At 38.0% G+C, this 27,393-nt stretch overlaps 1 protein-coding gene across 2 annotated transcripts in view; it reads right to left on the bottom strand.

Moving 5' to 3' along the window:
• The window catches only part of TBC1D5 (TBC1 domain family member 5), a 446,523-nt gene that overhangs the window by 117,331 nt on the left and 301,799 nt on the right, over positions 1 to 27,393 (bottom strand). For both annotated transcript variants that reach the window (XM_080917354.1, XM_080917355.1), the window contains exon 15: positions 11,860 to 12,002. In XM_080917354.1, coding sequence (XP_080773480.1) covers positions 11,860 to 12,002 — 143 coding nt within the window. The remainder of the gene's footprint in view (positions 1 to 11,859; positions 12,003 to 27,393) is intronic.

Raw genomic sequence — 27,393 nt, 5'->3', positions numbered from 1 at the left:
TCCTTTATCATCTTCATTTCCACTGGTGATCTGACAGCGTGTAATTTCACACATCTGCTTTCATCTGTAAAGCACTCACTTTCCCGACCTGCTCTCTCTCTTTAGACTCCTGCTATTTGTTCATTTTCCATATTTATATCCAGTTCCCTAGTGTCATTCTTTTCCTCTAGAAATTAAAAAAGCAAGGATATAATGGCATAATGCTTTAATGTACAGTTTTTATTTAAAGCAATGAAGTTTAAAAAAAACAGGCAATCAATTTATCTGGTAATTCAAATTATTTTCTCAAATGCTGATATTCAAATTTAGTTGCCTGGCCAGGGAATAAATTTTACCTGTTTTGTAAAAAATTCAGGAGAGTTTTGTGGAGTTTATTTTGGCCACAGTACTCAAAATTGAATCTGAGGATCCCATTAGAGTCTTCTCAAGTTATCTAAAGTGAGATGGTTTTAGAAAACGGCCTGCAGCATTCAATGTGATGACTTGTTAAGTTACTGTTAAGTGTAATGGTCCTAAGCTAAGCCAGGATACTGAAGTCAAGAAAAAAGTTCTTGCTCTGAAGACAATTCAAGTTTAGAAAGACCAATGTGCAAAGTCTACCAGCTATTCCATAGTAAGATGATGATGAATCTTAAAGGCTTTGAGAAAAAAGACCAGGCTTAGAACATTATGAGCCTTATCTCGTTTAATGCTGAACATCATTTTATTATGAGTCCAGGATGATTTTCCTTGTATTGCACATACAAACATTGATACCCAGAGAGGGTAAGTTACTTGTTAATATCACAAAGTGACTCCCTTGTATAGCATGATTTGAAATTCAAGGGTTGTACTCTACATAGTTATATAAAACTTTAAAAAAAATAATGCTTTGAATCAAACAATGTAATGCATCCATATGTCAGCATTAAGTTCTTTAACATCATTAGTGTAATGCAGTAGGCTAAGTACCCAGAAAGGTCAATCTTACTGAGTCTCTGGAATGGTTGGATATTTGGGCATTTATTTGGAGGAACCAGTACAATAATCCTGTTACCATAATTTAAAAATTTTGAGAATATGCAAAGTAAAAAAGGCAAGACAACATGTGTTAATACTCTACTTGTAGAACAAATGAAGAAGCTGACAATTTTCTCTTACATTTATTCACAGACATCTCACTCAGTTCAATAAGCCCTATTACATGCCAGATATTCAGACTACTGATATACTACAACTAAGGCTACATAGGAGGTGAGCCTGAATCTTGTGCCTTCAACGATACCATTTTAGCATCACTACTGAAAATCCTGTACTTTTATAATATTTAGATGACAGCGCCCAAATTAGGGTAGGCAGAAGAACTATAGAAACTTGTCATAAACAAGGCAGCAGGAATGTGGCATAATAAAAGTTTAGTTATGTTCCTTCTTCAGTCCCCCTTTCCCCAGCTCCCCAGTTCCCTACTTCCACTGTATATCCTCGGAGTCCATCCTAGGGCCTTGTACATGCTAGGCCAGCACTCTATCCCTAGAAGTTTTGCTGCTTAAATTTTGTCTCCTACAAACAAAACAAACAAAACCATGAATGTAGTTCTGATCTTCACCCAATCCTGATTCTACCAAAGCAGACAATAGTGGCATGGCAAAACACTTTACTACGTGTACCGTTCCTGGAATCAGCTTTCCAGAGAACTGCTTCAGTGTTTTGATTTTAAAGCACAATGAAGCATACACACTTTTCTTTCAAATACAAGAAGAAACCAAAACTCATTGTACTCTTTTCATTTTTCCCCCCAGATTTTTGTGTTTTTGTCATACCACTAACAGGATTAGTGCAGGCTAGCCTTACACAGAAATGTACCTCTTTAGGCCTCTGGAGAATTTGTATCAAAGGGATGCACCCTCATATCTGGCCACAAAAGGCTCTTTTTATATGCATACTAGTAATGAAAAGCCTTAACAGGCTTACCTAGTCAGAAGGCTCCAACTTAAAGCTGTTGTAACAAAATACTTCTCTGAGTGACTGCCATAAATACTGAAGAAGCACTGTAACCACTGCTTTGTTTCAAAACTCTTTTGCTGTAGCCTGTCACTTCTTGTATGTGGCACTGGTATAGAATTTGTGACCCAGGATGTACCCCTTTGCTGTTCTTGGCTGAACGCAGGGTTTGGAGATTCTCTTTCTGCTTTGGTAGCAGCTGACAGGTAATTGTCTAAGAGTTTCTATGACAGTGGCACAGGTAGTGGCTACACATCAACCTGCTTGCTCAGTATGTCCCGGACACGTAGCAGTGTAGTCGTACTGTGGTGACTTGAATAGGAAGGGCCCACATAGGTTCATGTGTTTCAATGTTTGGCCCATAGAAAGTGGCACTGCTAGAGAGGTGATTACACTGAGAACTTTTACAGCAACATAAATGAATACATTATGAACACAGCTAGCTATCTATAATTTTCTTCAAATATTTAATTTTATATGGAGAAATAATTTTTCAGAGTAGCAAGGAAGATGGAAAGTTACCAAGTAGACTTCCTTCAAGGTCATTAAAGAGCTGTTACCTTTCAGGTACTGATATACGACTGGCAACTTGTCATACATTGCATACTCTCTGAGAAAAGCAGCCCAACTATGTACTCCCTTCCATACGTGTTTTCCTCCATCTTAGCAGACAGCATCATGACAAGGTGTCTTCATACAAAAGACAATGAAAACAATTGCAGAGGGTTTTTGAAAACTATGTTTTAACCTCAGAGAAATCACAGAAAGACAATGTCTTTTCACACACACACAGACAGTTACAGCAAGTATTTAGAAACAGGTGTAAGTTCTTATATTTACATGTGGATTTGGTATACAGAAAGCCAATAATCAAAGAAGTCATAGAAAACTAAAAACAATGGGGACTAGAGGTGGTTCAGTAGTTATAAGCACGTATTGCTACTGCAGAAGACCTTACTTGCATTGGCAGTGCAGACATTAGGTGGCTTACAAATAAATGCTGTAACTCCAGCTCCAGGAGATCTCCAGCCTCTGGGGTACCTGTACCCCCTCCTCAATGATCTAAGAAGAAAACCTAAAGGCTCATTCTTAACTCCTTACACAATAATGCCAAATTGTAAGTGCTTGTAAGGCACTTGTCACAAAAAAGGCATACAATGAGTACTATACACCCTGAAAAAGAATATTTGTGAGGGCTTACCACATGCAGAAAAAACAAAGCCAAAAAAAACCAAAAAAAAAAAAAAAAAAAAAAAAAAAAAAAAAACTACAGATGGAACAAAAAAAAAAAATCTTTCCCCAAGGCAAAGATCCTTACTATTTTGACTTTTCTACTACAAAATTATAATATATAAAATAGGATTTCAAATTAACTGGAAAAAAAGGGAAGAAATGTAACCACTAAATCATAAAACAAATAAAGTAGCCCAAACCCTGCATAGTCTGTTAAGTTTCAGAGAAACCCAGGGTATAAAACATGGTTATATCCTCCACAAAAAGAAGTGATTTTGTCAAACACTTAAGGCCCTTGAAAGATGCTGCCCTTTGCCCCCCCCCCCCACCTTTGAGACAAACATCACTCATTGCAACTAGCCTTGAAGCCTTAGAACTACACACACTCATCTGCAAATGCTTACACAGACTTGGCAAGTTATTACTCACTAGTACATTTTGTACAGATAAAATATGACTGTAAAATTTATTTTTTTAAATAAGAAAAATAGTTTTAAATTCAAACCAGCACATTCTTTTTGTTCAAAATTAAAAATGCTGCTGTTAGTCGTTTCAAGAAAAATGTAATTTCACAGAATTGACTCTAACTAGAGAATAGAGAGCAGCATAAGAGTTGTAGTCCAGAGGTCTACAGCACTGCCAGTGCCAGGCCATCAAACATGTAACACAGGGCTCAGGGTGTATGTGCTGCACAAGCGGAGTCAGGTAGCTCCAGCAGTGCCTGGTACCCAATGTGAATCTGAGTTAATTGACCACCTTTCATTTTAATGATTTTATTTTAAAAATCTGTGTAAGCATGTGTCTATAGGTGTGCATATGAGTGCAGTTGCTTAAAGAGGCCAGAAGAGGGCAGTGGATTTCCTGGAGCTACAGGCAGTTGTGTATATGAGGCGACGACTGAATTCCTGTCCTCTGCAAGAGTGGTGGGTACTCATTATCCATTAAATTAATAAAATGAGATGCTACAGTGTAGAGACAAAGTCTTCTGATAATAAATATTAGCATGAAGGTTAATAACTGTCAAGAGATGTACTTAAAATCAAAGCAACCCAGTTCTTCTATTAAGAATGTGTAATGTAGAACAAACAATCATAGTTTACAGAGAAAATAAGAGCAACGAGTTAATAAACAAAGAAACCCGAAGGCTTTCTCATAATTTATTATACTTCAGTGACAATAATACCCTGTACTTGTCATTGGAGCTCAAGGTCTAGTATTTCCAAATCTGTATGCATCTAAATGAAGCCTAAAATTTTTTTGGTGAGCCCAAAGGTTTGAGACAAAAAATGTGATAAGCCCCATTTAGGGACTTGACCCCTCCCCCAGGGAGGTGGGGACTGAACACTGGTACTCGTGGGGTTTAATGATATATGTTGTTCATGGTCTCTGGCATCTGAATGCTTTCTTCAGTTGGTTGGCTCTGTTTGGGGAGGCCTAGGATGTGGTGTTCCTGGATGATGTATCACTGGGGCAAGGTTGGAGAACTTAAAGAACTGCGCCATTTGCTGTTTCTGCTGCCAGGCCTGCCTGCGGCCACACTTCCTTGCTGTAAGAGAAATGGACTATTGCTGTTCTGTTCTTCCTTCTATTGCTTTGCTCATGGTGTTTTATCACAGCAACAGAGAAGTAACTCATACCGCAGTGTTTTCCTCAGACAAGAGCTCTACTGCTGAGTGACACAGCCAGCCAGTACATTCTGTCTCCCTTCAGAATTCCCTTGTTTAATCTTTAATCCAAAATATATATGGACACAAAAAAGCTCTTTCTTTGAAATTGTAGGTCATCCAAATGAGTATGTTTTTAAAAAATCACATATTTGATAATTTCATTCACAAGCACTGTATTTACATAATTCCTGCCCCTCCAACTCCATCCCCTACAAATTCAGGATATTTTCTTAAATTATTAACACACTTTAAATACAATCTGTATTATTATTATTTAGTGCTGCTTATATGTATAGGTGTTTAGCACTGACCACTTGGAACACTTTTCATTTAAATGTGATCACAGGGTTGTAATAATACTTTAATCAGGAAAAACAACCATAGTGGAAATGGTTGGTAGGTAGATAGGTACTGCACTTAAGAAATGCTAACAGAGATCAGTAAGGTAACTCAGCAGATTAAAGCCCATGCTACCATGCCTGGTGACTTGATCTTGGTCCCTGAGATTTATATGGTAGAAGGAGAGAAGTAATTCCCACAAACTGTCTGGCTGAACTCCAGATGTGTGGCATGGCACACATGGGTATGTAGATAAACACAGATACAGACCAAGAACACAGACAGACACAGGTAAAATATTTTAAAAGAAGTGTTAACAGTATCCTATACATGTAGTTAGATTTTATGTATTCATTCATTCATTCATTCATTCATTCATTCATTCATTCAACAAAACATTAATTAAAGTCCAGTTTTGCTTTAAATACTGAGTTCAATCCCAAGAAGAGTCTCATATTTCTCTTCATAGTCCACTAAAAGTGAAAAATAGTGTTTGCAACCTGAGGCCAGAGCCACAGGCAGATCAGGCACACTACAATCAGGATTCAGCCTATCCAAGGAGAACTGAGCACTCTCCCTACTGAGCCCACGGGTGAGCCCACCTCACTCTCCACTGATTATCTGGAGAGAGACCTCCAGGAACTCTTAGGACTCAGGTATCCCACATTACTGCTCAGGTCTGTGTGCTTCAGGCTTCCATCTGTGCCCAGAGCTAGAGCTGACCCATTGCCATGGGAACTCACAGCCTGCCCACAGAGAGCTGAACAACCAAGACCAGTCTCCCTTGGAGCCCACAGCCCACAGACACAGGAAAGACAAGCTCCACTCAGAGACAACAAGATCAACTAACACCAAAGGCAAGAAGATGGCAACAGAAACCAAGACAACCCAACTTCAGAACCCAGCTCTCCCACCGCAGCAAACAGTGTTTATCCTAACACACCAGAAAAAGAAGATTTGGACTTAAAATCATGCCTCATGCTGATGATAGAGGGCCTCGAGAAGCTCATGAATAACTCCCTTAAAGAAATACAGGAGAACACAGAAAAACAAGCACAAGCCCTTATCGAAACACAGAAAAACAAAATCAAAGAGATGAAGGAATTGAACAAAACCATCCAGGATCTAAAAATGGAGATGGAAACAATAAAAACACAAAGAGAGAAAACCCTGGAAATAGAAAACATAGGAAAGAGGTCAGGAGTCATACATGCACACATCACCAACAGAATAGAAGAGATGGAAGAGAGAATCTCAGGGGCAGAAGATAATATAGAAAGCATTGACACAACAGTCAGAGAAAATGTACAACTTAAAAAGATCCTAACTGAAAACATACATGAAATCCAGGACACAATGGGAAGACCAAGCCTAAGGATATTAGGTGCAGAAGAGGGCAAAGACTCCCAACTGAAAGGCCCAGTAAATATCTATAACAAAATTATAGAAGAAAATTTCCCTAACCTAAAGAAAGAGATAACCATGAACATACAAAAATACAGAACTCCAAATAGATTGGACCAGAAAAGAAATTCTTCCCGACACATAATAGTCAAAACACCAAATGTTCAAAACAAAGAAAGTATACTAAAAGCAGTAAGGGACAAATAACATATAAAGGCAGACTGATCAGAATTACACCAGACTTTTCAGCAGAAACTATGAAAGCTAGAAGATCCTGGACAGATGTCATACAGACCCTAAGAGAACATAAATGCCAGCCCAGGTTACTATAACAGCAAAATTCTTAGTTATTATAGATGAAGAAACCAAGATATTCTAGGACAAGACCAAATTTACACAATATCTATCTACAAATCCAGCACTACAAAGGGTAATAGATGGAAAACTCTAACACAAGGAGGAAAACTACAGCTTAGGAAAAGCAAGAAAATAATCCTCTTGCAACAAAACCCAAAGAAAAAAGGCACACAAACATAATTCTACCTCAAACAACAAAATAACAGGAAGTTACAGTCACTACTGGTTAATATTTATTAACATAAATGGACTCAATTCCCCAATAAAGAGACATAGACTATCAGACTGGATACATAAACAGGATCCAGCATTTTGTTGCATACAGGAAACTCATCTCAGCAAAAAAGTCAGGCACTACCTCAGAGTAAAAGTTTGGAAAAAAAGCTTTCCAAGCAAATGGTCCCAACAAAAACAAAAGCAGCAGGAAGGTACACGTGATAAGAAACTTATCCACACACAAAAACTTCAGATGGTTTACTGCACGAGACATAGTTGAGAGACTTTCTGGCTAAGAAAATCAACAGCCCAGACAAAAAGAATGTGCACATGGTTCCAGCACTCTGGAGGCTGAAGCAGGATTCCCATGTGTTCAAGACCAGCCTAGGCTCCAGTATAAGACTTATCTCAGAAAAGTAAAACAATACAAAATATCTAAAGTCAAACAGAGAACAAGACAAAGAACACTTATTCTTATGTCATAAGTTAGAAATTATATATATATATATTAAAAGGGGTATGGCCTTTTGATTCAGTGTCAGGTCACAAACTTGAGTCTATATGCCTAGAATCAAAATACAAACACTAAATATACCCCAATCCCAAATCTGCGAGCACACACACACACACACACACACACACACACACACACACTTATAGGTTTGGTGAACATGCCTATTATCTTAGCCTTGTTAGGGTGAAAATAAAGTAGACTCCTAGTCAGGCTAGTCAAATGAATGATCTTCAGAAAATAAAAGTTAGGAGCAACTGAGGAAAGATACTTGATGCTGACTTAAAATTAATGTTAGTAAGAAAAAGATCAGTATTCTTGCAGAATTTTAAGATGGTGAAGTATACATAATTATTAAAATTTCAAAATTCATTAATAATTATTTTTTGGCCTGAGCATATGACCTAATCTTAATGAATTTTATCTGCAACAATCTATTGGGAATTAGGTCCTACTCTGATACACCAAGAGTTAGGACTTCAATGTCTGTCTGTTTGCCTATCTGTCTGTGGGTCCATCCATCCATCCCCGCTTCACTCCCCCCAACAGGGGCTGGGCTAATAAAATACAAATCAAAGCAGGTTCCTTATCTGTAAAATTGGAAGCTTTGAATCCTCATTTTATATGTTATGATTTCCTTGAAAAACTGCTGGAACTATAGATTCTGTCCCAGATAAATGTGAAGATGACTACAGCCCTTTAAGCCTATCCATGGTAGGCCTCAGGAGAATGTGTCCTGAAGTAAAGTATGTGCCCTTCTCAGTGAAACCTGTGAGCTATACAAGAGGCACCTGTGAACAGCTGTGTTCAGTTAAGAATGAAGAAATCCAACTATTGAGTGTATTTGGATATCACAACACTGGATCCTCAATAGGACATCTGGAATCCAGTGACCGGTTTGCAACAAGAACTTGACAACAGTCTTCTACATGGGATGCTAATTTTAGCACTGGTGTACCTTCCTCCTGGTTCTTGACCAATCACTTCTGCTTCCCATGTGCTTGCTCAGCACTGTTTATGGCCACCTCTCCTGCTGTCTCCTCAGTCCTTGATGAGGAGTGAGGCCTCCCCTAAGCCGGCCCTCTTCACCTACTATTGTCCTTGCCCCCTTCAGCTATAAGGTGAGAACCACACTCTTCCTGCATGTGTTTCAAACCTTTCCATAAAAATTCTTTCCCCTTCTTTCAGTATGCACCTACACATTCACTAGGTCCATTTTACACTGCCATATGTGTACCACGATCTGGCAAATAGTAATTTGGTAAGTATGTGTGATGGCTATCTTTCTGTCCTCTTCTCTTCTTGAAAGATTGCTGAATATTTGCCATCTCTATGTCCTTTATTAGGTCATATTTTTAGTTGAAAAGTAATGCAATAAAAATAATAATGCCATAGTTCTAATCATAAAAGCAAGAAAATAGAATCAACTTAAATGTCCATCAACAGATGAATGGGTAATAAAAATGTGCAACATACACACAGAGAAACTGTTATTGAGCCACAAAGAAAAATGAAATTTTCAGTAAGCTGGATGGAACTGTAGAGTATTATATTAAGTTAGATAACATAGACTCAAAAAGACAAATATCATATGTTCTTTCTCATATATAGATCCTGTCTTTAGATTTTTATATATGTGTACTTAAATGACTGAAAAAAATTATACCAGTAAAGGATTAGAGCCAGGGTGGGAAACAGGCAAAGCACAGAAAGCTGTGGCCACACTTGAAAAGTGGGAACGGGTGTGCTTAGAACCCAAAGGTAAGCAACAGTTCTTTGAGGCTGTTATACAAGCCTTCCTCTTCCCCTAACCTTGCAGATTAAAATTAGGGTCGCCTGTACCCTGTCTGAATGCTCCTAAACTGGCCTGAATGTCACTCCCAGCTCCTCTTAAATATCAGTATTAAGTGCGGAGTTCCACTTTTGGCTATGTTCTCTTTGTAAGCACTACAGCTATTTCAGGTGACTGGGGCAAGCATTTCAAATGAAAAGGAGGAAGTATTAATAATTGCTATGTTGGGACAGTATATGTAAACCAAAACTAGCTCAAATTACTATATTATGATAACTTTATTCTTAAGACCATTATTTTAATATGGTTTGAAATAATAAAGACCTCTTAATTATTTGTAAAACTCTATACGTCTTGATAATAACAATGACCTTAATGTTTTACATATTCCTGTAAATCTTCTCAAATTCAGTATCACCAAAGCTTATATTACTTAAATTCCTAACAGTGGTTTCCTATTCAATTATCCGAAGATCCCAGACAGGAGACTGTTCTAGATTTCCCATTCCCTTTACCTTTACCCTTTACCTTTTATATTTAATCATTAAGGCCTACTAAACTGAATTCTGAATATTTCTCTACTTATGTTTGCCATGTGGAACACTGTCTAAGTCTGATCTGATCCCTGCCTCTCATCATGTCTTACTCAGTGTCATTCTGCATTGCTGCTGGAGGAGCCTACAGTTATGCTTCTGCTCTGACTGTGTGGACAGCTCTGCGACTGACTGACCAGACGGCCATCATGATCCCTTCTGCTCTCCTCACGAGCCCTGGAATCCAGTCATGCCATGTCATCTGAAGGTGGACCCATATAGGCAGTAAGTAGCCTCTGACTTAAAAGTTTGTGTTGTCTGTTTCATTCTCCCTTTCTTTTTTATTGCCTCTCAAGTTCAGCAACAGGCAAACTGCTCCAGGACAAGGACAACCTTAAATACCGAGTACTTAGTCACTCTAGCGTCGGGAGGTCCATTCACTGTCACAGAGGTAATACTGACATGAAAAAGCAATGGTACTGCTGTGGTACTTCTCCACATGTTTTACAGAGTCATCAGTAGGAATACTAAACGTGTAAGGGCTTCAGCTGTCAAAACTTACCTTGTCTTATGAAATTAAGAACAGATCTTAGCATATGAGACATGATGATTGCATTAATATTATGGGTATTATGACAAAATTACGAGATGAGTAAATCTTTAATTGCTTAATATTTAAAAAAATCAGAATGTATTTTAATAGTTGTCTTATTTGGGAAGGTCTTTGAAAATATTATCCAAAAGGGCTTTTCTTTTCCTAAGAGAGGGTTTTCATTCTTTTTATTTTTTTCTTTTTTGGCTACCATAGAATACACACACCTTTAAAAGGGAGATCAGTATTGGAGTCCAAAAATTCAGTGTCTGTCACATCCACCCAAGCATACTGTGCCACTGTCCAGATGTGTCATCCGATAACCCCCACAGTCTTAGAGCATTAGTTCTGGCCCCAATAGAAGGAACTTTCCATTTGTCTCCAAAGAAGCCCAAAGTACTTGACCTTTCTTAAAAAGCAAACAAACATGCCCCTCCCCCTGCCTCCCTAAAAACCTTTTCAGTTTTTGGAGAAAATGTGGTTACTCATAAATAATGTTGAGGGAATGAAACCACACAATACAAATTTTAACAGAATATTAGTGTTTCCAGGGCAAACAAGGGCATCTGTACGACCGATATTGTGAGAACAAAGCCAGACATCTAGCAGAGCAACACTCCGGTTACAAACCCTCCCACTGACAAGAGTTTTCCAGTTCCTAACTCTATCAGAGCACTTAGTGAAATCTTTCCTATTATATTGTGGCTTATAAATCTTGCTTTCGGAACTGAGATTCCTCCTGAGATGAAAAATAATTTAAGGTATTAATGAAATTTAAAGCATGCTCTGAAATTTCCTATAAGCTGAGGCCATGCCTTTCTGGCTAGAGTAAGCACCCTAAGGTGGTTCTGAGAAGACAGGAACACATCTACCACTGAGTACTATATTAAGGAATAAAATTTGCTAAAATATAAGCTGAGCAGAAGTCAAATACTCAGATTTATTTTTCCATTGGCAAGACATTGGTATTATTAAAACAGCGCCAATCTCCTCATAAATATCCTTGAGTACTTGCTATGTGTCAGAAGGTGGAGCTCTAAACATATCTGAAATATTGGTTTTATATGCAGTTCACTCGTGTGTGCGACAAAAGGATGGAAACAGGAAGAAAGTGTTTAGGAAAATTTTCCTAAAGAAGATCCCAGTACTCTGAGGATAACATTGCCCACATCTCCTAAAGCATACAAGGCATGGTCACCTTGTGGGTAACCTATGGCAAAGTAATAAATACTCACAAGCGTCTCGGATGTATAGTAGCATGGCTGTGAAGACATAGTCGACTAAGCTCAGGCTCAGGCCGTCCGCAAACAAGGCATCCCAGACCACTAGCAGGTCCTGCAGAGGGAACTCTCTCCCAAACAGCAGCCGCACCCACCGTCTGCACAGAAACCAAACAAATGTACAGAACAAGACTTCTGATAGCAATCCTTGCCTCATGAAACTGAAAAATGTTACAACTTATTGAGCAGTCATAAAATACTATGTTAAAATATAGATTAATTTAAAATTTAAGAATGTATCAAGTATCAAAACAGAACACTGTAAAATTGAAGTTTTAAGTTTGTAATGTTCCACACATGACCATAGATAGGCATTACTCATTGTTCTATGTGTAAAGCATGAGAACGGAACTTGGAGAAAACAAAAAATTGCTTATAAAATAGAAATCACAGATCCTTACCAAGGAAAAGACAGGACAAATGTGTAGTAAATACAGTGTTGCACAGCATCTAGGTTATTCATAGAAAATACGGCTTCCCAAAATTTCAGTTTCTCGAATTGATTTTTGTTAACTTAGCTTTTTACAAATGGTTTCTATAGCAAATTAAACAGTCAAACTTAGAAATGTATATAATCACATTTAATAATTATTTAAGTAACAATTTTAAACTTAATGTTAGGAAAAAATCAGTACTCTTGTAGAGTTTTGGGAGGGTCAAGTATACAGTTATTGCAAATGAGGAGCAAACATTACTAATTATTTTTTGGCCTGAGATAGTTATTACTAATCACTCTGACTATATTTCAGAAAATGCTTTCATGCTGATTTCATGCCCAGGTAATGCGTAGAGAATGGAAGTGTGTAGGCAGCTCGGGTACTAGACAATGTTTGTGAGTAATTGTATAACATAAATATTGACATGACCTTGGGCTCCCCCAAATCCTAATAGAATTTGGTTTGATATATTTTGATGTATTTTTTTTTAAAATTTTATGCAACAGGGGCACAATTCTTTCATATAGTCTTTCTGCCATGCATTTCAGAGAGAGAGTTCTATGTAATTCTGGCATATCCCAAAGATTCTGAAAATGGAAATTTCTAGAACAAGCAAATAATATGAAAGAAACACACACACACACACACACACACACACACACACACACACACACGATTAGTGAAACTTATTTCTTTGCAAAATTTGAAGTAGAATACAACAGTCTGGAGGTTGAAGTAAGGCAAACCCCTCCAACTAAACCACAAGGACTCTGCTACAGGAGTATTAAGGCAGAACCACAGTTGTGACAGACAAAACAGTCTCTAACCACATGCATCTATCATCAAAGTTACTAGAAATCATGTGATCAAACATGTTCACATTCATACTATCAAATTAATCAAGAACAATTTTTCTAGAAAGTATTTTCCACGTCAGACATTACTCTTTATTTTTTTTCATGAAAAAAATGTGTAGGTAAATATTTTTAAATATTGTAATAATTCCTACAACTTTTAACTTATCTTTCAAGTCTTAGTGTACATCTAAAATAGTTGCTAACAAATATATACATTTTTTAAATCTATGAAGGTTAAGAACAAATTACTTTACTATGTGCTTCTATTTCTTACAAATCACCACGGCTAATATATACTTTCCCCAAAAGAACAAAATGTGACTAAATTAAATGGTTACTGTTCTGGATTATGAAGAATTAGCTGGTCTTGCAAGAGCATGGGGGTGGGTGAGAACGAGAGAGGAGCAAACTGAAAAGCACCAGTGCAGAGACTCTCAGATACATACATACCTGCATTCTTAAAGAACAAAAGCATATAGAAAGTGGTTACTTGTAAGTATTTAACTGACACAACTTGAAAATTCCATCAATGAATAAAATGAATGAATGTTAATACAGGACAGAGAAGAAAATATCTAACTGTCTTCCTTAGCATTTCTTACAGCTGGAATTCTTATGTAAATTTCAAGTGTTGCTAACAATAGAGTAGCTTTTTTCTCTTTTAGGAGCAATTTATCTCTATGACAAAATGTCAGATATTGCTCAACCTTCTCTTGCAACATTCCTGTTGCTAAGAGTTGTATTAGTTTGGCTCCAAAATGAGCTCAGAGGTCCTGCACGCAGCTGTGTCTACTGGAACAATGTGTGTTTGTGTTGTGTATGTGTGTGTGTATGCATGTCACGACACCCATGTTATAATCAGAGTACAGCTTTCAGGAGTCAGTCCCCACCTTCTTCTGCTCTGGGACCTGGGATAGAACACAGTTCCTCAGGTTTGTACTGTAAGTACTTTTTATGCGTTGTGCAATTTTGTTGGCTCAGACAGTTGATTTGATATAATATCTAATAATTTATACATGCAAAACACTGAACTATAGTCTCCGTGCTCTGTTTTATAAAAGTGGGGAAATTAAGGACAAAGCCCTAATCTTTAAGACTAGAGGTTATGCATAAAACAATGGTATGGAGCTAACAAGGCCTGTATCAATAATCACTTTAATTCAAGTTTGATTTACTTCATACATATACTCAAAACAAAAACCTTTATGTGCTATTTTTGGCTTTCCCCCCACACATTTAAAAGCAAAGGAAAAAAAATCAGTGCTTTATGGAATGAGTTACTAATAAAAATTATTTCAGTAAGCTTTTATTTTCTTAGAAAGGAAAATCTATTTTAAAAAATGAGGCCTTATAAAGAAGTTATGTCTACAATTAACATGCTTTTATTGCAGTTAAAAATATTTAGTGAGTGCTAAGTTACACTTAAGGGTGGCATTAAACCTTTCTTCCCCTAAAGACAGTTCAACTTAATTGCTTGATACCATTACTTAGCTTTCAGATGCTGCACCTGAAAACGATGGAGCTCACACACTTCATGGCATGTGATGACACAGGGTTCTACTTTATCAGACTGACATAGCAATTATAGCTGCTGCACAAACAGAATGACTACCCCAAGTATTAAAGTTTGTAATAAACTTCTCAGAGACAGGACAGTCTCCGAGTCTCTCAGCCTTCAGTTTTGTGTAATGACACTGCTTCTCTCAGGGGTTCATTAACTACTGATGGTGTTATTGCTTGGTGAATGGCGCATGGATGCACCAAGGGAAATTGATTCATGAGAATGACCAACTTGAAGTTTAAATAAGCACAGCCAACATGGTTATAGAGGGATATAGTATGTATCTTCTCTATTTTTATTTTCTGTTAATGACCATTCTGAATGGGACATGGGTATCACAACCGCACAAGAACAAGGTAGGAAAATGTATTCAATTTAATTTTTTTCAGCAAAAAACATTGTCAAAGCTCAAGTCCAAGTGGAACAAAGACCTCCACATAGAACCAGGTACACTGAAATTATTAGAAGAGAAAGTGGGGAAGAGCCTAGAACACACAGGCACAGGGAATATTTCCTGAACAAAACACCAATGGCTTAAGCTCTACAATCAAGAATCAACAAATGGGACCTCAGGAAATTGCAAAGTTTCTATAAGGTTAAGGACAATGTCAAGAAAACAAAATGGCAGCCAACAGACTGGGAAAGGATCTTTACCAACCCCATATCTGATAGAGGGCTAGTATCCAATATATACAAAGAAATCAAGAAATTAGACTCCAGTGAATCAAACAATCCTATTAAAAATGGGTTACAGAGCAAAACAAAGAATTCTCAACTGCAGAATATCAAATGGCCAAGAAGCACCTAAAGAACTGCTCAACATCCTTAACCATCAGGAAAATGCAAATCAAAACAACCCTGAGATTCTACTTCACACCAGTCAGAATGGCTAAGATAAAAAACTCAGATGACAGTACATGCTGGCGAGGATGCGGAGAAAGAGGAACACTCCTCCATTTGTTCGTGGGGTTGTAAGCTGGTACAACCACTCTGGAAATCAGTCTGGCGGTTCCTCAGAAAATTGGACATAGTCCTACCTGAAGATCCAGCTATTCCACTCCTGGGAATATACCCCAAAGATGCTCCAACATATAATAAGGACACATGCTCTACCATGTTCATAGCAGCTCTATTTATAGTAGCCAGGAGCTGGAAAGAACCCAGATGTCCTTCAACAAAGGGATGGCTACAGAAAGTGTGGTACATTTACACAATGGCGTGCTACTCAGCTATTAGAAACAACACCTTATGAAATTCCTAGGCAAATGAATGTAACTAGAGAATATCATCCCGAGTGAGGTAACCCAGTCACAAAAGAACACACTTGGCATGCAGCCACTGACAACTGGATACCAGTCCCAGAAAGCTCTGAATACCCAAGACACAATTCACAGAACTTGTGAAGCTCAAAAAGAAGGAAGGCCAAAACGTGAAGCTTCAGTCCTTCTTAGATGAGAGAATAATTTAATTTTAAAAACACCAGAAAATAGCCTAGCCTTTAATCTCAGTACTTGGGAGGCGGAGACAGGCAGATCTCTGAGTTCCAGGCCAGCCTGGTCTACAGAGAAAGTTCCAGGATAGCCAGAGATACATGGAGAAATCATATCTCAAAAGAAACAAAAGAGCAAAACCAAAAAACAAAATAAAATTAAACAAGCAACAACAACATGTCAGATTCTTGCTGAATGATAGATACAAATTTTGGGTTTTGTTTTCTGCTTACTTATACTCTTCAAAACCAGCAAGTTTTAAATATTACATGATTTTTCTGGAATAACACAGAATCTAAATTCTTTCAGTATCAGTTAAAAACAAAAGCAGTGAAACTATTTATCTGAGGTTGAAGACGTATTTGACTGAGTTTAGCTATGTTTCATTGTAATTCTTCTGAAATGATTTGATTTTGAATATTTACTTTACCCCTGTGAGAAGAGTCTCAAAAATTGTAGTTATAGCTAGAATCATAAGACATTTTTAACTTTCAGTCTTAGGTTTTTTAAAAATTAAAATTATAAAGTATATGGCAAAATATTTTTAGTTAATTTTCTAAAATTTCTCTAGAATACACAAATGGAAAATGCTTAACCTACTTTACTTGGTAAGTTTGTTTTTTTAAAGTAGTCCTAGTCATTCATAGATAGACTGATACAGATCAATAGACAGATGGAGTTATGCTACACGGGTGATGATGCTTCCTCACAAACCCACAGTCTAACAATAAAACCCATGCCAGGCATGACAAATCTATCTTTGAGTTGCCTGCACAGGAGTCCAAGAGAGCCTCCAATAACATAGGCTATTGCAAATGTCCTTCCTTACCTCCTTGACCTTAAAGGTAAAAACCTATTGCTGAAGACACACATGATTTGGACATGGGACTTGGAGGAACTGTGGCGGAACAAACCTGGGAGTTTCCCTAAGAACTAGATCTCATAGTATCAGAAGATGCTATGAAAGCTGCCAAGGAAAACAAGCAATCAGTAGTCACGCTCCACTGTAAAGTCTACAAACGCCAATGGCCGGCATAGTAAGACAGTCCCTATGACACAACAATGGCAGTTTTAGTTTAGGGATAACAAACAGCTGTCTTAGACTTAAAGCCTGCTCAGTAGGAGAGAATGCATGCCTGGGATTATATGTAAGCAACTACCCATGGATAGAGGCAGCACAGATCCTACAGCAGAAATGTACTTCTGCCAGCAGAAATATACTTTGCCATTTTCCTAAGTCCAAATGACTTCTAACTGTTTTTTAAATACACTCTTTCTACCCACTGATTAGTGTTATTTTCACCTCTCATCAAAGAAGCATGTGTATGCAGTAGATGCAGGAGGAGCTTTTTATAGAGATCTAAAACTGGTAAAAAAAACAAAACCAAACAAGACAAAACAAAAACAAAACAAAAAACAAAATCAGAGAGAATAATCACAAGGCATGCAATCCAAGGTGGTTCATCTACAGTGTAACCCTAAGGCTCTGAGAACACCACAGACAAGGAGGAAGACAATGTGACTTGACCTGTCAATGTGGACAGAAAAAATTTACAAGTCTCGAATCCTAGATAAATATCTGTAGGCAATACATGGCTCCCAAGAGAGGTACAGTCCTTGAGAGGGAGTAGAGGGAGCTATTTTATTTTGGGTTTTATTGCTGTAAAGAGACTTGATGACCCCAGCTAGTCTTATAAAAGAAAACATTTAGTTGAGGCTGGCTTACAGCCAGCTGGATTAGTCCACTATCATGGCAAAAACCAGTGGCATGCAGGTAGACATGGTGCTGGGTAAGGAGCTGAGAATAATATATTTTGATCCTTAGCCAGCAAAAAGAGACAGTGTTCCACACTGCGCATAGCTTGAACATATATTAAACCTTGAAGTCTGCGTACACAGTGGCACACTTCTTCCAACAAGGCCACCCCTCCTAATCTTACCACTCACTGTGAAGTAACCATTCAATCACATAAGTCTATGGGGGCCATTCCTATAAAAACCACCACAGAGACACAAGAAGATTTGGAGGGGGCAAAGAAAGAGGTGAAACATGTAATATAGTAATTGAGAATCTTTTAAGCTCTTTGCAAAAACAAACAAACAAACGAAGCCGTCTGAGTGGAAAGTCAGCCTTGTGTATCAACATATAAATATCTCCTGCTCTCCACTCTTCTTTTAGAACAAGGTTCTTAGCTTTCCTAATGTTGCAACCCTTTAAAACAGTTCTTCACTTGCAGTTACCTCCAACTATAAAATTATTTTTGTTGCTACTTCCTAACTGTAATTTTGCTTGTTACAAGTCATAATGTGAATATCTGATATGTAGATGATCTTAGGTGGCTCCTGTAAAAGTGTCCTTTCACCCAAAAGGCTTACCAACCAAAGGTTGAGAACCACTATGTTAGAAGTACTGCATACCATTATAATATGGTATTTAAAATAGTAATTTTAGCACAAATAACTTACCAGCACATTCAAGTAAAGTAAATGGGATGGTAAATATAGCTGTTCAGAACAGGACTCACTGCCCAAGAACTATCTATTTCATTCAAGTGGGGTGCAGTGGGAATCCTAACCCTGATTGAAGAGGTCTATGGAAACCTTTCCCTACCACTTCCTGTGCTCTGCCACAAATGAGTTTCTTGGCATTTCCTGGAGCAAATTACTTAAAGGCCACTATCATAGTTGAGTGACACAAAGAATTCAAGTGTAGTTTGTGATCATATTAGAAAAATTAGTTCTAGGCTTTGTAAACACTGACTTTTAATTTATAATACACTTTCAGAGCATTTGTAAATATATTTTCTAATATATTACCATCAGGAAAAGAAATTATCAAATCAATTTCATAAACAGCACAAAGAAAATTGTTAAAAATAATAGTGCATATCTTCCTTAATCTGGAACCCATTTTTAAGAAGAACAAACTAGTTTGACATTAGTACCAGTGGGATCTTAACCACACCGTATAACATGCTGAATGAACTTGTTTTGCATCTCTCTCAAAGCATTGCTATGCCTTATTAGAAGAAGAAGCATTGGGTATATAATACTAAGCTGGAAAATACCAGAATCTGCTTAGTGGTGATGGTAAGAGAATAGGCATGTTTTCGTAAGCATTTAATCTCAACTCCAACAATGATGCAGAGGACAGCAAAAGTGAGGTATGCCAGACTCTCATCAAGAGACCTGAACAGAGCAGTCACTAAAGGGAAGCAGGGAATATATGGTTTCCTTTGGCATCTTAACTACAGTCTACAGCTGTATGTGCTCTCTAATGCCATCTTTACTACAGTCTATGGGTACATGTGCCCTCTAGGGGAAGTCTCACAGATGCTTTCTTCTTCCTTTTCTTCTCAGTCTGGGTCTGATGGAGAGCTTAACCCCACATCCGTTAAGTGCTGCCATTTCTCACTGAGGCACTGGTGAGCAAACCTTAGCTACTGATAATGCCAACAGGAAAGCAAGCCTTTCTAAAACAGATTCCACTCACCTTAAACATATTTGTAGGGGGTAAAGAATAGGTTGTTAGCATGCTTCAGAACTTGGTATGTATTTCCTCCTGAGGTTAGCTCTTTCTGGTCAGAGATCCTGTAGATAATAAGCTTACACCTTACTTTTGCACAGGCTTCGTAGATACTCACTGAATTTAAGTGTCTCTCATGTCTATGTGATAGCGTATACACCAAATCTCCAAGGCAACTCAGCCATCCTGGGCCTTCTCTTCCATTTCTAGACCATTGGTTCTGTTGTACACTCAAAGCTCAAGATTTACTCATCTGGGGCTTGTTAGACACGCAGACTCTCACTACTGTTTAACTAGAAACGAAGTGTTTATTTAACAAGACTTACAAGCGGTCCACATTTACACTAATGCATGAGAGAAACTGGAGTAGGCATTATACTCTTGCTTCTTACACATATCTGGTACCATCTACTCCTAATCCTAGCATACACTGGATAAAATGTTATTTTGCAAGGAGGAAAAAGGCTTGAAATAATGGGTAACTTTTCCAGTTACAACACTGCTCTAACTTTATCATGCATCAGCTTAGTCCTGAATGCCTGCCAAACCCCAGAGTATTCTGATACAGAAGATTTAGGTGGAGACTGATACCATGTATTCTGAACTAGTTGCCAGGGCATTTTGATAAGACTGTGTGAGAACCACACAAAAAGTTCTAAACTTTCATGCAAATCTTAGCTATTCCAGTGTCTCTCAAACATTAGTTAATTTAACTATGTACCTTAAAATTAGTTTCCCTAGTATGTCTAGTCATTGGACCAATGACTACCACATATTTAATATATGGGGCAAAATACAAGTTCAAACTTCCTTTGACATTTTGTTAACCTCTAAATATTTTATGGTTTGTACAATACATGCATGCATACATACATACATACATACATACATACATACATACATAAATGGCAGGGTGACAGAGAAAAGAGAAGAGAGTGACAGTGTCTCCCTTCTACCTCAGAGGAGAATTTGGGACATTTTAATTTTTATTAGGCTCTTAGCATATGACTTAGGTTAACATTTGTAAGTCAATAGTTTTTAAACACTGATTTACTATGAAGGATCTATTTTCTGACTATTGTATATTAGCTCAGTGCATGCATTATTTCAATCACAAGAACAGGCTCACATACACTCTTGCTCTTTGTTTCCTTCCCCTCTCATACAGTAAATATTTGTGTGTATGTATACACACATGCATGCATGTTTAATTTAAAGGTTTAGTGAATATTCATAAATCTGAGGACCTCCTTCTCTGTTCTGACAGAGATGGGATCCAGGACATTATACATGGTAATCAAGAGCTGTCACTGAGCTGCATTCTAGCTCTCAAAAGACTTTGCATTTAGTCCTCCTTTAGTATATTTCCTGAGGCTCAAGTGATTTGCTCTAATGAGGTTCAAGAATTAGAGGGACATGGCAGGGTACATGTCTTCCTTCAATATCTTCAAACATGCAGAACCCAAGGAGAGGTGGTAACTGCACACAAGGAACAGAAAATGCTGTTAGGACTAGAACCCAAATAGAGATTTCCCACTGCCCTAGTGATTCTGTGATCCTGGCCAGAATGGCAATTGGTTTGTACATGTTAATTCATGTGTTACCAGTGAGTTATTCTTATGTCATCTTGTCTAAAAGCAATTGGGGGAAGAAAGGGTTTATCATATCTTACTGGTTAGATTCAACCCTGGAGGGAGTAAGGGCACATACACTTCACACAGGACCGTGGAGGCAGGAACTGAAGCAGAAACGATGGAGAAACACTGTCTACTAGCTTGCTGCCCCATGGCTCCCTCAGCTGGTTTTACATAAGACCCAGGACTAAACAACAGGGGTGATACTGCTCACTGTGGGCTGGGTTTTCCAATATTAGTCGTTAAATATGAACATGCCCAGGCTTGCTTACAGGCAATCTGGTGAGCATGGATGGTTCACCCTTCCACATGAAAGTGAGGTTACAGTACTCAGGGTGAAGAATATTGACTAAACCATGCCATCTGTGATGGCTCAATTTTACTGTAGCGTTCTCAAGGACTTACTTTGATGAATTATAGTCTGCTATTATATAAAAAGCCAACTTAGTTACGATTCAGTGGAAATCATAGCCATAGGGGCCTTTAAGATTAGATGTTCCTTTTCAGGGAAGCTCATCAAGGAAACTAAAAAAAAAAACTAAGAACTTACAGTGGAAAATAACTGCCACCTTTGATCAGCTGTTTTTGGAAAGATGTCTGAAGTCCAGAACTGGAAACTGGGCTCATGGAGAGGACTAAAGCTCAGTCATGTTCAGGTAACCAAGGGCACTGAGGTATGTATACTCATAAAATAATGTGTGTGTAAAGCAACTCAAATACCCAACTCAAGCAGTGGAAACATCAGTCTTACAGACATACACATTTCATTCAAATCAGCACCCATTACTGTGGCTGAGCCTTGGCATGCTCCACGCTGAGACACCAGAGACGGATAGGCTGTCCCTTGACCACAGCCTCCAGACCACACATCCCACACATCGTTAACTCTTTTATTATTTTATATAAATTAAAATAAAAATGGAGCAATTATCTTGTTAACTTAGAGCAAATATGGTTTTTAAAAATGAGAAATAAAGAATTTTGAAGCATAATACGACCTGCAGTAAGGCAGAAATTTTTCTTCCTACCATTTCTTCTCTTACAAGAAATCCAATCCAAACACAGCTAGCATTCTCTCATAATGGGGGCATTTTAGTTCACACAGACATCTTTAAAAACTGTGGTCACACTGTATTGTGCACCATTGCAATTACTGGACAGCATCCTTCCAATCAGCAGACACAGAAATGCTTTGCTTTGGTCTGGTTATAGGTACAAAGGCCACTACTGGTGGAATTATAACAGGGTAGTATCTCTATCAAGTCATTCTTGCTAACAAACTCAAGGGAATCTAATCAGGAAAGGATGGTTTTGCTTGCATCCAGAGGATAAGAGGAATGAGAAGTGAGTGGTGGGACATGCTAGCATTTACAATTAATGCACAATGAGCAAAGAAATCAGGAGAAAACAGTCAGAGAAAACCACAGTGGAAACTCAGTAGAAAGAATATTCCAGTAAAGGAAGAGTCAGTGGTATCAAAGATAAAAGACCTATAAACAATAAAATATTACATCCTGTTTAGAGCTACTGGATAAATGGTGGTGGGAGGCTTGGGATGAGGAGGGAGCAGGAAATGACAGACTGAGGAGTGGATTTTAGAGAGTAGAACTTGTAGAGCTGCACATGGAAGATAAACAAGAAACAGGACACAGTTCATATAGACATCAGGCAGAGAGCAGCAATGTTGATTTCTTTGGTATGTACACCTGTAGTATATATACATGTAATTTTAAACTAGTAAAAAGAAAAAGTGTTCAGGCTGCTCTCAAGGTATGAAAAACAATGGCCAGTATGAAACTAAGAAAGTAGTCTTACTGAGTTCAAAAATAATAACCAACAACAAAAGCTGTTACCATTATTATTATTTTTTTATAGCAATCAATTTATTTTATTTTATTTTTTTCTTATTGAAAAACTTTATTTTAGAAAACAAAGATAAATGTACAAATTTTTAAGCATTTTTGCATAAAAGTATACGAATACATTTTTTAAGGTTGTAATTAATTATTTGTGGGTACATATACATACACATATGTATATATGTAACAATAATATAGGAAAAGAGGTTATTAATTTGAGGGGATAGTAGAGAAACTAGGAGGGGCTGTAGGGAGGAAAGGGGGATGTGATACAATTTTAATTAAAATATATTCTTTTTTTTTCCTTGAACTTCACACAGTCTGTGAGTTGTTTCTGGGATGTTCAGAGCTTTCTGGGGTTAGTATCCCATTATCAGTAACTGCATATTATGTCTGTTCCTTTGTGACTGGGTTATCTCACTCAGGATGATATTCTCTAGATGCATCCATTTTCTTAAGAATTTCGTTAAGCCATTGTTTCTGATAGTTGAGTAGTACTTCATTGTGTAAATGTACCACAATTTTTGTATCCATTCATCTACTGAAGGACATCGGGGTTCTTTCCAGCTTCTGGCTATTATAAATAGAGCTGCTATGAACATTGTGGTGCATGTGTCTTTGTTGTGTGTTGGAGCTTCTCTGGGGTATATGTCCAGAAGTGGAATAACTGGGTCTTCAGGTAGTACTATGTCCATTTTTCTGAGGAACGGCCAGACTGATTTCCAGAGTGGTTGTATCAGTTTACAACCCCACCAACAGTGGAGAAGTGTTCCTCTTTCTCCACATCCTCACCAGCATCTGTTGTCATCTGAGTTTTGGATCTTGGTCAATCTGACTAGATATATTTTTATTTTTTACTGGATATATTTTATTTACATTTCAAGTTTCATCCCCTTTCCTGGTTTCCACTCCATAACCCCCCATTCCAGCTTCCTCCCCCTGCCTGCCCCCTCCCCCACCTTCCCGCCCTGACATTCCCCTACACTGGGGTATCGAACCTTGTTAGGACCCAGGGCTTCTCTTCTCTTAATGCCCAACAAGTGCATCCTCTGCTAAATAAGCAGATGGAGTCATGGGTCTATCTAGTTGTTCTCTTTGGATAGTGGTTTAGTCCATGGGAGCTCTGGTTGATGGGTATTGTTTTTATGGGGCTGCAAACATGTTCAGTTCCTTCAATCTTTCTCTAACTCCTCCACTGGGGACCCCATTCTCAGTCCAATGGTTAGCTGAGAGTATCTGCCTATGTATTTGTCATGATCTGGAACAGCCTCTCAGGGGACAGCTATATCAAGCTCCTGTCAGCATGTATTTCTTGGCATCAGCAATATTGTCTGGTTTGGTGGCTGTATATGGGCTGGATCTCCAGTTAGAGCAGTCTTTGGATGCCTTTGCTTTAGTCTCTGCCTCAAACTTTGTCTTTCTATTTCTTCCTGTGAATATTTTTGACCACCCTTCTAAGTAGGCCTGAAGCATCCACACTTTGGTTTTCCTTCTTTTTGAGCTTCATGTGGTCTGTGGATTGTATCTTAGGTAGTCCAAGCTTTTGGGCTAATATCCACTTACTAGTGAGTACATACTGTGTGTTTTTATGTGACTGGGTTATCTCACTCAGGATGATTTTTTTTCTAGTTCCAGTCAGGTGCCTAAGAATTCCATGAAGTCATTGTTTTTAATAGTTGAGTAGTACTCCACTGTGTAAATGTACCACATTTTCTACATCCACTCCTCTGTTGAAGGACATCTGGGTTCTTTTTAGCTTCTGGCTATTAGCTTCTGGGTATTATAAATAAGGCTGCTATGAACATAGTGGAGCATGTACCCTTGTTATATATTGGAGCATCTTTTGGGTATAATCCCAGGAGCTGTTACCATTACTTTGATGATGAACATTGTAGGGTAAGGAAGATGGATCAGTGGGTACAAGAGGCAGCTATGCAAGTATGACAAACCACATCTGATTCATTAACTAATATAAAAATCTAGATGTGCAGCACATATCAGTAATTCCTATAGTCCTGTAGGAAGGTAGGGGGGCAGAGATAGGAGAGGCTTCTGAAAGCTTATGATCCAGGTAGCCTGGAGTACCTAGCACAGCAGCAGAAAACTCTTTTTCAGAGATTCTGACCTCCACATGTGTATCACAGTACATGGATAGCCCCCGTGCTCCAACCTTGACAAAATTAAAATAAAAAAATAAAGATCAACTTTGTATGTGATTAAAATGTTAACTAACCATAAACATAGATTTGCAGATAAAAGAAACCTTGAAAAATTTCAAGTGGTCACTCTTTTTGTCTTTTCTATTATATTTATTTATTATTATTTTGTGTATATATGAGTCCACAGCATACATTTGGGAGTCAGAGGGCAACTTTTAGGATTTAGCGTTCTTTTTCCTCCATGAGGATCTCAAGAGATCAAAATCACCTCATCAGGCCTGGAAGCAAGCACCCCCACCCACTGAACCACTTTGATGGCCCCTAAAGGTCTTCTTGAACATCTAAAGAAATAGTCAGTTCCATAGCAGCAATATGAAAAAGGCCTAGTTCAGTTAAAGCTAACATAGTAATGATAGCTTAGATTTAATATTGTTACAATATATCAGATTCTACCAAACAGCAAATTAAATGTTTCATACAAATTAAAAATAAAACAGTAGAGAAGAAATTCATACTGAAGGATGAAACAGAGGTAGTTACATAGGCACGTTTTTGAATAGGGCATGGTGTCTAAGGAGGAGACCATGGGAGAGGTGGAAGAAGTTGCTAGACATGCTGAGGAAGTGGTCAGTGTTCTTAGTGAAGCAAGTGAACAGTAGGGGTAGGGGTTGGGCATTTAAGAAGGGAAGACACACTGAAGGGTTGTGACACAGGGCTGACATCTACTGACATCAGAAACAGTGAGTTAATAAGCATAGGTGTCTAAGCCCTTTTCGCATTTGTGAGTGTTCCATGTGTGGGGACAAACACCAACCAGGGGTATCTTCCCCTCTTCCCCACCTGCTTTCCACCTCATCCATTGAAGCACAATATTTTCTGACTCCAGAGCTCACCATTCATGGGTCTAGGTAACAGGCTTGCTCTGGAGATTGGGGCTGCCACATCTCCCTACCTTGCTTTTAGGTGGGATCTGGGAGGCTGATAACTGGTGAACATTAGTGCAGTATGACAAAGGGAAATTCTGGGGTGAAGGAAAGAGAAGTCATAGTGAGGATAGAGATGGTGGTGAAGGGAACAAGCAAGACAAGGCAAAAGGTCTTGTTCTGATCCCGGAGGGCTCTAAGCTGCTATCAGAACAGGAAATTAAAGAATGCCAAATGACCTTGAGAGTTTGTCATTAAAAGTCCATGTCAAGGAATAACTGCATCGACAGAACTAATACTACCTATTCTCTAAAGAGTTCCAACTTCATGAACAGACTGGAACTCCGAGGGAATCTTTTGTATTAGCACCTAAGTTGTTACAGTAATTGAAATTGGGGCCTACGGTATAGCTTAATGGTTAAGTGGCATTCACAAGGCCCTGGAACCGAAACCAAATCAAGATAATGCCTAAAGACATGTCCATACCTAATCTGATGGAAGCAGTTCCTCAAATGCGATTTCTTCTTCCCAGCTGTCTCAGGTTGACAAGCAAGATTAGTCATCACAATAGATTTTATAATATTGTAGTATTATACCAAGTATCATATCAAAGCTAAGAGAACTGGAGCTGAGAACAGATTTAAGCTCCCTAACACATCTAAGAATAAACATTACAATCAATTTGGGGCTGGGAGCAACAGGAAAAATACTGATAAAGTCAGCTTAGAAATGATACTAAAATCAATTAATATAAAACCAATAATTCAAGTAACCTTTTAATTAAAATAAGATGAAAAATATTTAAATCTAGCTTAGGAATTAAAATACTGAGTGCATTAATCTACAGAAAAGAAAAACAATTACCCCTTATAAAAGCATTAAAAGTTGGAAAAATATAATTTTGATTTTATTAATGAAGTGATTTTACAGAAAGGGCCTTAGTAAGGTACAGATAAGCAGCGTGTGGTAATATGAGGCCTGCAATCTAAGCCTCTGGAAGGTGTCTGTAACAACCTTGTATTACTAGAGTGAGAGAGACCTGG

Source organism: Micromys minutus, assembly GCF_963924665.1.
Source record: "Micromys minutus genome assembly, chromosome: 5".
Classification (NCBI taxonomy): Eukaryota; Metazoa; Chordata; class Mammalia; order Rodentia; family Muridae; genus Micromys; species Micromys minutus.
The sequence above is the reverse complement of the archived record's forward strand: the minus strand, read 5'-3'. Positions and strand labels throughout refer to the sequence as shown.